A 13,000-nucleotide genomic window follows, 5' to 3' on the forward strand; every position below is an offset into this window, starting at 1 on the left:
CTAACAATGATTTGAACTCACTATCTGTCCATAAAGGAGTAGCTAGTCCACCTTTCTCAGTTGTTGGAATTAGTCTAGCGTTCTTTCTCAACATTGTGTAATGTCTTTCTGGCACAACAATACACTTCAACACTTCCCTGACAGAGCAGAGGTTAACCTAGTTAATACACATCATAATGTATTCAACCTTCTCTGACGAGCAGAGTAGAACCAACTTGCTAGCACACTGTAACAGTTTTAACCTTCCCTGAATTAACAAAGGATGAACCTTCTTCTCTAGCAAAGTAGAGGATGGCTATTCTGTTAACACACCACCTTCCCTGATAAAACAGAGGACAACACAAATTATTAGCACTTTACACTAATTCTTCCCTGCCTGAACAGAGGATACCTAATTATTAGCATGTGATGCTAAACTTCCCTGCCTAAACAGAGGATAAACTTCATCTCTAAAAGAACATTTTTAGAGGATAACTTAGTTAACCAAACCCTACAGCTGTCTGTTAACTCTTCTCTGACGGTGCAGAGGATAACAACTTTGTACTGGTCTTAATGGTTCTTTTGGATAGAGTATCACTCACCAACCCTTGGGTGTACAGGAAAATTCAGCCTGGATCTTCTTTTGGATCAGATCTTTGTTGTGCTTGAAGTTCCAATCTGGATTGAGGTGAGAAGCTCTATCCGGGTCACGGCACCAAAACTGTTGGAAATCTCAGAAGCATAGACCAGGAGACTTTGGGATCTCTTGAAGCAGAAGTTACTCTTTATTGAGAAACACGCTGTGCGTCGCTGTGGTCATCCAAAATCTAACTAAGGCAGTGACTTGGTAGTTCATATACATTCAAGGGGGAGGGATACATAGAGTAGGGGTGTGGACAATCTAAACAAAGGATGCAAATGCAGTACAGGAATCAGATCATTGCCTACATTTCCCAGCCATGATCTAATCAGCATAAATGTGTCATTCAAATGCATAGGTGCTAATCCAATCAGTCTGGCAGTATCACCTATACCTTTACATTATCATAGAGACAAAAGCACAGCTGTATCTTGAGCTTGTCCTGCCAAATGGTCAGGATGTAGGATCCGCAGATCTTAAACAGATTCTTAAATTTGTAATTCCACACTTGCTATGTTTGAAAATCAATATTTTCCCTGATACATCAAGGTTTTCTATAGAATTGTGGGTTAATTGTGAGACAGACTTCTTGTTTCTTTCGAACTGCACACCCATAAAATTCTTTAAATTTTTTTTAAACGTTGATAAATCTGTTCTTTAAAATCGTATAAAGGGGTTTGTCTATAAACGTGTGTGGCAGGACTTTTATTGTTAACAATAAAACAGCAAAGAGCGCAAATAGGCAAAAAAGACTAAATGAAAACACCTCTGAATCCTTTAGAGAGAATGCCAAACCACCCACTCCATCAAACTAAACCTGCCAAGAAACATCAGAGAAAAACCTGCTGTGCCACCTTAAATAAAATAAAGGCTAGGAAAATTATACAGGAATTACACACACACACACACAAAAAAGTAGTAGGAAAACGCATTAGCAGAGCATCTTCCAGACGCGTGGGACAAAGTGTCGTTATAAGGCTCTAAATAAATCACTTCACTAAGACTTTGAAATGCAATCATATTTACATGGATAGTATGCCTTACATCTCCCAGTCTATATGATTGTGTGTATAGTCTGAGCTGTAACGTGAATCAGTGTCTCTAGAGAATAGGATCTTTCGCTCTTGTCTCAAGACAGCCCTGCCCTGCTTCTCCAGAGACAAAAACACTGACATCAAAGCCTCGCTGTCATCACGCAAGAATTTCTGAGTGCCCCCATCCTTCAAGAACCAGCCACCCTGGAATTTTAAGTGGATTTCTCCATCCCATCTCTCCCTGGGTCTTTCTGAACAGAACGGGTGAGGGGGGATCCAGTAGTAGGCTATGGCTGGCAAATCATGTGACTTCTAAAACTGAGAAAAAATTGAACTCCTCTCACTGGTTTTCAGTCCCAACTCCCTTATGTAGACATGCATATGATCCAGAAATGAAGGGTCTGCGGCAGTGGAGATTAAAGAGTTAGTTCATCCATAAATTAAATTCTGTCATTTATTACTCACTTTCATGTTGTTCCACACCCATAAGACCTTCGTTCATCTTCAGAACACAAATTAAGATTTTTTTGATGAAATCCGATGGCTCAGTGAGGCCTCGATTGCCAGCAAGAACACTTTCCCATGCTCAGAAATGTATTAAAAACATATTTAAAACAGTCAATGTGAGTAAAGTGGTTCAAACTTAATATTACAAAGTGATGAGAATACTTTTGTGCACCAAAAAAACAAAATAATGACTTTTCAAAAATATCTAATGATGGCCGTTGGAAATGACATACAGTGAGTCTCAAACACCATTGTTTCTTCCTTCTTGTGTGAATCTCATTTGTTTAAAAGACCTCCGAAAAACAGGCGAATCTCAACATAACACCGACTGTTACGTAACAGTCGGGATCATTAATATGTACGCCCCCAATATTTGCATATGCCAGCCCATGTTCAAGGCATTACACAAGGGCAGAACGTCTGGATCTGTGCACAGCTGAATCATCAGACTAGGTAAGCAAGCAAGAACAATAGCGAAAAATGGCAGATGGAGCAATAATAACTGACATGATCCATGATATTTTTAGTGATGTTTGTAAATTGTCTTTCTAAATGTTTCGTTATGTTGCTAATGTACTGTTAAATGTGCTTAAAGTTACCATCGTTTCTTACTGTATTCATGGAGACAAGACTGTCATTATTTTCATTTTTTAAACACTTGCAGTCTGTATAATTCATAAACACAACTTCATTCTTTATAAATCTCTTCAACAGTGTGTAATGTTAGCTTTAGCCACGGAGCACCATCAAACTCATTCAGAATCAAATGTAAACATCCAAATAAATACCATACTTACACGAGACATTACATTAGACATGTTGCATGACGAACACTTTCTAAAGATCCATTTTGAGGGTTATATTAGCTGTGTGAACTTTGTTTATGCTGTTTAAGGCACACGCGAACTCCAGGAGCACGAGAATTTAAAGGGGCCGCAGCCTGAATCGGTGCATAGTTAATGATGCCCCAAAATAGGCAGTTAAAAAAATGAATAAAAAAAAGTCTATGGGGTATTTTGAGCTGAAACTTCACAGACACATTCAGGGGACACCTTAGACTTATATTACATATACACATACTAACCCTATAATGTTTTGATTACGCAGGATCTAATCTAATGACCTAAATGATCTGCTTTAAGGCTCCAAAAATTACTGAACTACTCAACATTTCCAACATTACTGACAAAAAATGAGGCTACATACTGTAATCAATTTAAAGTGATTAAAATTATTAAAGGTCCCGTTTTTCGTGGTTTTTTGAAGCTTTGATTGTGTTTATAGTGTGCAATATAACATGTGTTCATGTTTCGCGTGTAAAAAAACACAGTATTTTACTTATCTGTATACCACTGTTTCCACTGTCATAAAAACGGGCTGATGACTTCCTTGTTCTATGAAGTCCCTCCTTCAGAAATACGTAACGAGTTCTGATTGTGCCAGCGGTTCCTGTGTTGTGATTCGACAGCAGTTTAGCGAACCTTGCCCGGAAAGGTCACGCCTCTTACCATAACGTGGAGATGCACGCGCTCACTGTTATTGTAAACATGTCTTTAATTTTACCCTATCAATTTGAGCCGGAATCAGACCCGGTGATTGGACTGCGGGACGAAAATAACAGCGTTTCGACGACATGGCGACAAACACACTCTACAAACGCAACTCTTGTGTATTCCTGTGGGCGGAGGTTAGTCAAAAAACTGTTTTAGTGACGTCATTAAAGAAGGAAGTAGAGGGATGTAGTCCAAACTGGCCGTTCGATGTAGGTGACTTCTGTTAAATAAAATATCTCGCTTGGCATTGAACTTTGAGCTTTAAAATTTTACAGATTTTATTTATACTCTAACAACAACATTACACACTAACTAAAGTTTGAAACATGGGATCACGAAGAACGGGACCTTTAAACTTTTAAATGTGGGGTGGGGGTTCTTGGGTCTATAGGTACAGTTGGTTGTTTGGCAGTACATCTCTTCAGTGGGTTGTACTGTTATTTAATGTGTTTTTGGATTGTTATGCAGATGAAACACTGCAAAAATATCTTTCCAAGAGATTTCAGTAGACAAAAAAAAACTTCAGACAACATGAGCTGTGAGAAATTATAAGTTATCTAGGAGCTTTATACAGCGGATGCCACTGAAAACACGGCAAGTCTATCCCTCACAGCCTGGCGTTCATACCTGTCATGGCGCTGCTCTGAATAAGGTCCATACAAAATGGACAAGAGGGTGTAATCCTGCCACCTATCAGTGATGCGCTGTCACTGCATCTATGATCCATCACAGCAGCACCATGGCTGAACAGGAAGCGCCCGCACCCCTGAAATCTCTCAACTCGTATGATCAAACATTTATTTCTTTTATTAATAAATCCAACCGGAATGCCGAAGCATGGTGGTTAAACTTCTCGGGGATACCGGTGTCTTACGGCGACATAAAACCGGGGAAATCGCTTCAGATGAATACATATCTGAGTAAGTACCGTAGAACTAGCAACCTATCCGATTTCCCGCTCCAGTTTATACTAACGCAAGTATTTTCCAGCTCATCCGTGGATCTTCAGAGCACCTGACGGAGCCAAACTGCTGGCTAACCTCAGTGAAGTGTACTTTCCAACTCAAGCGCAGTATAAAGAGTACGGACACCCGCGGTACCAGCCTGTGTATGTGACTGCACCAGGTGCGAGTCCATCCTTCATGCTTCATATGCTTTAAAATGCACAATACTTTCATTTCAAATGGATATTTATGCTCTGTTTTTGACAGTGTACTCATTACAAGAATACTGTGCACGGTTGATCCGGAGTATTGTAAGAAAAGAAGACATCTGCAAGCTGGAAATCCCCAACGGTTTGAGAAAGGACCTCAGTCGTGAACCCGATCTACTGAGAGACATTCAAATCTTATCTGCCAAGAGATCAGTAAATGGTTCAGACTGACCCATTTCCTTCCTCCCGATCAAACAGAAAGCAGAAATCATTTTTGATATCAGATATTTAAAGTGAAAGAATGCAGAAGCTCATACTTTCACTTTCATCGTTTCTTTGAACATGTGGACAAAGGAACCGGTTTTCATTTTTTTTGTTGTTGTTCTATAATGTTATTTTATGCAACGACAGGGATCAGCACTTTCATTTATATTTCCCAATAAGCAGTGTTGGGTAAGTTACTTTTAAAAAGTAATTAATTAGCTATTAATTACATCTTCAACAGTGTAATATATATTACTGTAATAATTACTCTCAATAAAATGTAATCCCTTACTTTACTAAATTACAGTAATTAATTAACAAGTAATCTAGTTACACCCACCACTGCTAATAAGAGCACTGCAGTATTAGTTTTTTACCTGTTAAACCAAAGTCCCTTTAAGACAAGTCATTTCACTCGGCGGCCATCTTTGAAACGCCTCTCGGGCATCCTGGGCAAAATGCAATCTCTTTGAATGGGGAAACATCAAATTCTCCAAAACTGTTCGCCAACCTTACGATTAAATTTCATATTTGAAATCACCAATGAAATCTAACAACAACCGGCTCATAAATTTAATTTTTCTAAACGCTCGAATCATGACAAAAAAAAAACGGTATTTTTCAGGCTGGATCAAGCTAATACGCATGCGCAGACCTAAATGCGCGTCTCTTCGGAGGCGCGCGTCTGTTTCTATAGAAACCGGTGATTCTAACGGCCGCTGAAGTGACGCGATGACTTTACCAGTCGGCGATTAGCTCTTATTTAGAAGGCGGGACTTTCCGCCATTATTGCGCGTTACACTTTCTCCCATTCAAAACAATACGAGTGACACATCTTGTGTTATTCTATAGTCTTAAACTACAGAACAATCACGGGTATGTTCTGGCAAAAAAAAAAATAATATAGTATAATAAAATATCATACCACTTACATACACTGGTCTGGAACAAAATATGATGTTATGATTGGAATCATATAGTTAAAAAAAAGTCCCAGTGGTTTTGGACTGGATATCACACTTGGAATGCTGCTAAACCAATCAGATCTGAGGATGGTAACTAATTGATGTATATGAAGACAACACATGCGGGTTAAAATAGTTTATTTTAATTTTTTACATCAAAGAACATAAAATTACATCTCAAGGTTTTTCTATATGTGACCATTTTGCCCTTAAAAAAAAAAAAAAAAAAAAAAAAAAAAAAATCAATAAGCAATATATTTCTGTATTATGATAAATATTTTTATTTTGATGAATATTGCACTTTGGGTACAGACAAATAGAGGTCCTTGAATATTGTGTTCACAATTATTTCGAACCGTATATTTATTGATTCTTTTGAAACTGACTGCATGCTGCTTTAAAATAATGTTTATTTAATGAACATAATATTGTTTCCAAAGTCTGCTGCAAATAAAAATGTATTTTATTACATTTCAAGATGTTTGAGTTGTGGCTTCTTTACAGCTCTTATAACTTTCTTTCATGTAATTCTGGCCTTTTTAGTAAGTGTCTAGTTACTTTAATCATAAACATTACATATACATACCCAAACTAAACAAAATATTGCAGGCTTCACGTAAAGTTTGTTCCCAAACCATTAAAAGGGATAGTTCACCAAAAAATGATAATTGTCATCATTTACTCACCCTCAAGTTTCCAAATCTGTATGAGCTTCTTTCTTCTGTTGAACACAAAAGAAGATATTTTGAAGAATGTTGGCAACCAAACAGTTGACGGTAGCCATTGACTTCCATAGTATTTTTTTCCCTTTCTATGGAAGTCAATGGGGTCCACCAACTGTCTGGTTGCCAACATTCTTCAAAATAACTCATTCAGGATTGGAACAATATGAGGGTGAGTAAACGATTACAAAATCTTCATTTTTGGGTGAACTATCCCTTTAACACTGATTTATTACAACACCTAAATAAATATGAAAAATCACCTTGGATTACAGGTCACACTACAGTCAAAAACAGGAATCTAATCAACACAGTAAACAGATCAAATTAAATTGTACAATCATGTTTGTAACATTCACATTTGGCCATCAAATTACAATTACTGCAAGTACGCAGCTGGTTTGGAAACAAGGTGTAATTACAATACACTAGGAGTGTCTTGAGGAGCATCATCTCAACTAATGCAAAAATGAAACAAAATCAGAGGAATTTGCTGTTAATGCCCAACAGATGTTTAATGATTTATATTCAGAATTTAATGATTTATATTCAGCGCATGTATTTTACAAGACTTATATTCTTATAAATATTTCATATTATCTGATCTGGGTTTTTTTTTGAGATCTGCACTTCATGTGGATACTAATTAATAATACAATTTTTATTCAATTAGTTCCAACAGTGCAAAAATATAAATTAAAGGAAATTAAAGAATAATATTTTTGTACCACTCCCATCACTGCACACAGAATTCACCTCTGAAATTGAAGAAGAGCATCACAACATTCAGTGTTTCTTCATGGAGTCGAGAATGCGCAGGATGTACAGGAACAGGTTGACTATGTCCAGGTACAGATTGATGGATGCCAGGACGTGTTCCTCGGGGGACAGCTTATGCATCAGCAAGTGGGTATCGAAAATGATGAACCCGCAGAACAGCAGAGCTCCAGCCCCGGCGAAGACCAACTCCACTGTGTCGTTGTAGAAGAAAAGCTGAAGGATACAAAGTTATGCAGTTGACCAAATTTGGCTTGAGTCAAATTGTGTGACTTGACAACATGGCTCTTAAAGGACAGCTAAGGGTTCAATCCAAATTAAACTCCATCAATAAGATAATGTTGATTACATTTGAAAATAATCATTCCATAGAATAACTATCAATAAATTAAATAACATATAAAAGGAATAATCTTATTTTATACTTAATGCTTAAAAGTAATACAGTGGGTACGGAAAGTATTCAGACCCTCTTAAATTTTTCACTCTTTGTTATATTGCAGCCATTTGCTAAAATCATTTTTTCCCCTCATTAATGTACACACAGCACCCCATATTGACAGAAAAACACAGAATTGTTGACATTTTTGCAGATTTATTAAAAAAGAAAAACTGAAATATCACATGGTCCTAAGTATTCAGACCCTTTGCTCAGTATTTAGTAGAAGCACACTTTTGATCTAATACAGCCATGAGTCTTTTTGGGAAAGACGCAACAAGTTTTTCACACCTGGATTTGGGGATCCTCTGCCATTCCTCCTTGCAGATCCTCTCCAGTTCTGTCAGGTTGGATGGTAAACATTGGTGGACAGCCATTTTTTGGTCTCTCCAGAGATGCTCAATTGGGTTTAAGTCAGGGCTCTGGCTGGGCCATTCAAGAACAGTCATGGAGTTGTTGTGAAGCCACTCATTCGTTATTTTAGCTGTGTGCTTAGGGTCATTGTCTTGTTGGAAGGTAAACCTTCGGCCCAGTCTGAGGTCCTGAGCACTCTGGAGAAGGTTTTCGTCCAGGATATCCCTGTACTTGGCCGCATTCATCTTTCCCTCGATTGCAACCAGCCGCCCAGTCCCTGCAGCTGAAAAACACCCCCACAGCATGATGCTGCCACCACCATGCTTCACTGTTGGGACTGTATTGGACAGGTGATGAGCAGTGCCTGGTTTTCTCCACACATACCGCTTAGAATTAAGGCCAAAAAGTTATATCTTGGTCTCATCAGACCAGAGAATCTTATTTCTCACCATCTTGGCAAACTCCATGCAGGCTTTCATGTGTCTTGCACTGAGGAGAGGCTTCCGTCGGGCCACTCTGCCATAAAGCCCCGAATGGTGGAGGGCTGCAGTGATGGTTGACTTTCTACAACTTTCTCCCATCTCCCGACTGCATCTCTGGAGCTCAGCCACAGTGATCTTTGGGTTCTTCTTTACCTCTCTCACCAAGGCTCTTCTCCCCTGATAGCTCAGTTTGGCCGGACGGCCAGCTCTAGGAAGGGTTCTGGTCATCCAAAAACATCTTCTATTTAAGGATTATGGAGGCCACAGTGTAGCAGAAATTTTTTTGTAACCTTGGCTAGATCTGTGCCTTGCCACAATTCTGTCTCTGAGCTCTTCAGGCAGTTCCTTTGACCTCATGATTCTCATTTGCTCTGACATGCACTGTGAGCTGTAAGGTCTTATATAGACAGGTGTGTGGCTTTCCTAATCAAGTCCAATCAGTATAATTAAACACAGCTGGACTCAAATGAAGGTGTAGAACCATCTCAAGGATGATCAGAAGAAATTGACAGCACCTGAGTTAAATATGTGTGTCACAGCAAAGGGTCTGAATACTTAAGACCATGTGATATTTCAGTTTTTCTTTTTTAATAAATCTGCAAAAATGTCAACAATTCTGTGTTTTTCTGTCAATATGGGGTGCTGTGTGTACATTAATGAGGAAAAAAATGAACTTAAATGATTTTAGCAAATGGCTGCAATATAACAAAGAGTGAAAAATTTAAGGGGGTCTGAATACTTTCCATACCCACTGTATTTCAACTTGAGAGCATTCAGTTAAAATGTTGACAGGCCTCAGACTTACCCTCATAAAGCTCGCAATGATCAAGATCCACAGGCCAGCAAACAGACTAAAGATAAAATAGATCAATTAGGATTTTTATACAAGTGCATTAATAATAACAAAAAAAGGGGAAAAACACACACACACAAAGTACTGTTACATCAAGTCATCCATTAGACAATAATTCAATTCTCCTCACAAAAGACATTCACTTATCATCCCATGCCGACAAGTGGACCATGCATCACATCATATAATAGAGCTATGGCTCATGGAGTCATATTTTTGTTACATTTCATTTTATTGGCCGGGAAGAAGAATGTTTCTCCAGAGACAATTTCTGCCGCAAAGTAAGAACATCATTCCACATGGATTCAGGGGTAAATGGATTAAAACATTAATTCTTGCACTCAGTTACCATGATGAATGTGACAGATCTGGGCCTTGAGCAGATGAGAGAAAGAGAATTACCTGGCTCCGAGCTTGCTGAAGTCTCTTTTAGACTGGAAAGTGTAGGCAGTGAGACCCAGGAACACGGCAGACGTGAGCACAAAGGCCTGAAGCACTACAGTGTACTCATAAAATGACACTGAAAGCAGAAAAAATATGGTTTCAGATGATCCATCATGGAGGTGTACATTATGGGACTGGATGTTTATCAATACGAAAAAAAAACTTACCTGCAGTGGCTACAGACAGAGACTCCAGCAGTGTCTGCATAAACATGTACAGGCATTATTATCTACTTTAAATATATATATATACATATACACATATATATATATATATATATATACACACACACACACACACACACACACACAGGTGCTGGTCATATAATTAGAATATCGTGAAAAAGTAAAAAAATTTTTTATTGTAAATTGTTTTTAAAAATGAAACTTTCATATATTTTAGATTCCTTACATGTAAAGTAAAACATTTCAAAAGTTTTTTTTTTTTTTTTTAAATTTTGATGATTAGAGCGTACAGCTCATGAAAGTCCAAAATCCTGTATCTCAAAATATTAGAATATTTCCTAAGATCAATCAAAAAATGGATTTTCAAAACAGAAAAGTTCAAGTTCTTTAAAGTATGTTCATTTGTACACTCAATACTTGGTCGGCAGCACATATTACAGCAAATGATTTGCTCCTAGCACAAATTACAGCATCAGTGAAGTGTGGCATGGAAGTGATCAGCCTGTGGCACTGCTGAGGCACTATTGAGCCTTCAGATCATCTGTATATTGTTGGATCGACTGTTTCTCATCTTTCTCTTGAAAATATCCCATAGATTCAGGGGTCAGGCATGTTGGCTGGCCAATAAAGCACAGTAATATCATGGTCAGCAAACCACTTGGAAGTGGTTTTTGCACTGTGGGCAGGTGCTAAAGTCCTGCTAGAAAAGGAAATCAGCATCTCCATAAAGCTTGTCAGCAGATGGAAGCATAAAGTGCTCCAAAATCTCCTGGAAGATGGCTGCATTGACTTTGCACTTGATAAAACACAATGGACCAACACCAGCAGACGTCACTGCCCCCCAAATCATTACTAACTTCAGAAACTTCACACTAGACTTCAAGCAGCTTGGATTCTGTGCCTCTCCAGTCTTCCTTCAGACTCTATGATGACAGTATTCTCAAGCTTGTGGTCATCCCTGTTGCTTGTGCACCTTTGCCTACCCAATTTCTTCCTTTCAGTCAACTTTGCATTTAATATGCTTTGATACATCACTTTCATGAGCCGTACGCTCTAATCAACAAATTTAAAAAAAAAAAAAACTTTTGAAATGTTTTACTTTACATGTAGGGAATCTAGTATAAATGAAAGTTTCATTTTTTTAAATAATTTACAATAAAAAAAATGAACTTTTTCACGATATTCTAATTATATGACCAGCACCTGTATATATAACACACTTTTATATTATATATCATACTTAAAATCTTGTTTTGATCATTTTTGTGGTATATACTCACAAATCCAAACAGCAAATAAAGATTGACAGGGTGCTGGTGACGGTACACAGCCAATGCAAGGAGCAGGATAAGGGACCCGATAGCAGATACCAGCACCAGAGAGGGACTGAAAAATGAATGCAGTGGATGACATTAACATACTTACACAGCTTAAAGTGCAATTTACATCATTTATCAGCCACAATGATATGGTGAATCCACAGGAAGGATATGGTCTTACCTTTCATGCACAAAGTTTTTAATGGGGTTGCAGAGCATGAAAAGGGCAGATACAGCAGTGGTGATGATAATCTGCAGTGAAAGGATGGTGTAGACCTTACGGAGGAAATCTAGAGAGAAATAAGACTTGAGCATCAACTCAATATTATATACACATGGCAAATAAATAATTATAAAGATCACACTTTATATTAGTATGTACTTACAAAAAATTGTTAGGTACAATTTACTTAGTGAGTTGAATTCATGCTGTATTGCAAAACTGTGTAAACCATTTATCGTGTAAAAATAAGGTTAGAGACAGGTTTCATTGTATAGTTAGGTTTAAGGGTTAGTTTAAGGTGTAAGTTGTTATGTGCAGGTATCTTTAAAAAAAAAGTACAAAGTACAAAAACGCAAATGTAAAAACATTGTAAACAATACATGCATTGTATCAAATGATACATTTAAATGTTAGTACAGACATTTCATATAAATTTGGACCAATTTTTTTTATATATATATATATATATATATATATATATATATATATATATATATATATATATATATAGAGCTTGACGTGGTTTATTTATTCTCAAACAATGTGTCTATCATTCATACTAAACCTCGATAAGCAGGTTTGACAACTACAGGTGACATTTTTAAGAAACATGTAACATTTCTAATAAAACTAATAATGATATTTTTAAGTCAGTAGAGTCCAGTGACTCATAACAGCTGATTTATCTTGTGCGCCATATGTCTTCTGTGTACCTGGACTTCATGATGTAACCAAATGAAATAAATAATTTAAATAACATAGGGATCCCGCTCCAGCTGTTTTTCATGTTAATCATTAGGCCATAGTATTATATTGACTGTATATTGTTGATTACGTAGAGACAAAATACATGTAAATAATAGCGACTTACCCATCCGGATGTGCACGCTCGCCGTCGCGACGTTCGTGCCATAATTAAAATCATCCTCAATCGATGATCGCGGATACTTCTCCTGATTCATGTTTGATAGAATTTAACGAGTACCATTTACTAACAAATTTAAATGATAATACGATGGACTCTTCCGTCGTTTGCCTTTTTTCTTCTGTTGATGGTTTTATCGTAGCTCAAAGATGTGCTATTGCCACCTAGCGGATCATAGACAG

The 13,000-nt window shown here is 37.5% G+C and overlaps 2 protein-coding genes across 4 annotated transcripts; one reads left to right on the forward strand and one right to left on the reverse strand.

The window, feature by feature from the left end:
• The first annotated feature begins 4,412 nt into the window (after nt 1-4,412).
• On the forward strand, nt 4,413-5,636 carry vhll (von Hippel-Lindau tumor suppressor like). Its single transcript, XM_048155835.1, has 3 exons — nt 4,413-4,633; nt 4,704-4,838; nt 4,925-5,636. The coding sequence occupies exons 1-3, from the start codon at nt 4,432-4,434 to the stop codon at nt 5,095-5,097; spliced, it is 510 nt and encodes a 169-aa protein (XP_048011792.1). The 5' UTR covers nt 4,413-4,431; the 3' UTR covers nt 5,098-5,636.
• A 580-nt stretch (nt 5,637-6,216) lies between these two features.
• Nucleotides 6,217-12,977, reverse strand: tmbim4 (transmembrane BAX inhibitor motif containing 4). Of its 3 annotated transcripts, none has more exons than XM_048155166.1 (8): nt 12,765-12,977; nt 11,852-11,960; nt 11,632-11,737; nt 10,334-10,367; nt 10,125-10,242; nt 9,675-9,720; nt 7,574-7,810; nt 6,217-6,303 (listed from the first exon to the last, which is right to left on the reverse strand). In XM_048155166.1, exons 1-7 carry the CDS (start codon nt 12,853-12,855, stop codon nt 7,604-7,606), a joined length of 711 nt encoding a protein of 236 aa, XP_048011123.1. In that variant the 5' UTR covers nt 12,856-12,977; the 3' UTR covers nt 6,217-6,303; nt 7,574-7,603. The 3 variants fall into 3 exon arrangements, with proteins under 3 accessions (XP_048011123.1, XP_048011122.1, XP_048011121.1); XM_048155165.1 differs by lacking the exon at nt 6,217-6,303 and adding an exon at nt 7,145-7,275; XM_048155164.1 differs by lacking the exon at nt 6,217-6,303 and having other exon boundaries at nt 7,307-7,810; nt 12,765-12,975.
• Between the last annotated feature and the right edge of the window lie 23 nt (nt 12,978-13,000).

Source organism: Megalobrama amblycephala, linkage group LG14 (genome assembly GCF_018812025.1).
Source record: "Megalobrama amblycephala isolate DHTTF-2021 linkage group LG14, ASM1881202v1, whole genome shotgun sequence".
Classification (NCBI taxonomy): Eukaryota; Metazoa; Chordata; class Actinopteri; order Cypriniformes; family Xenocyprididae; genus Megalobrama; species Megalobrama amblycephala.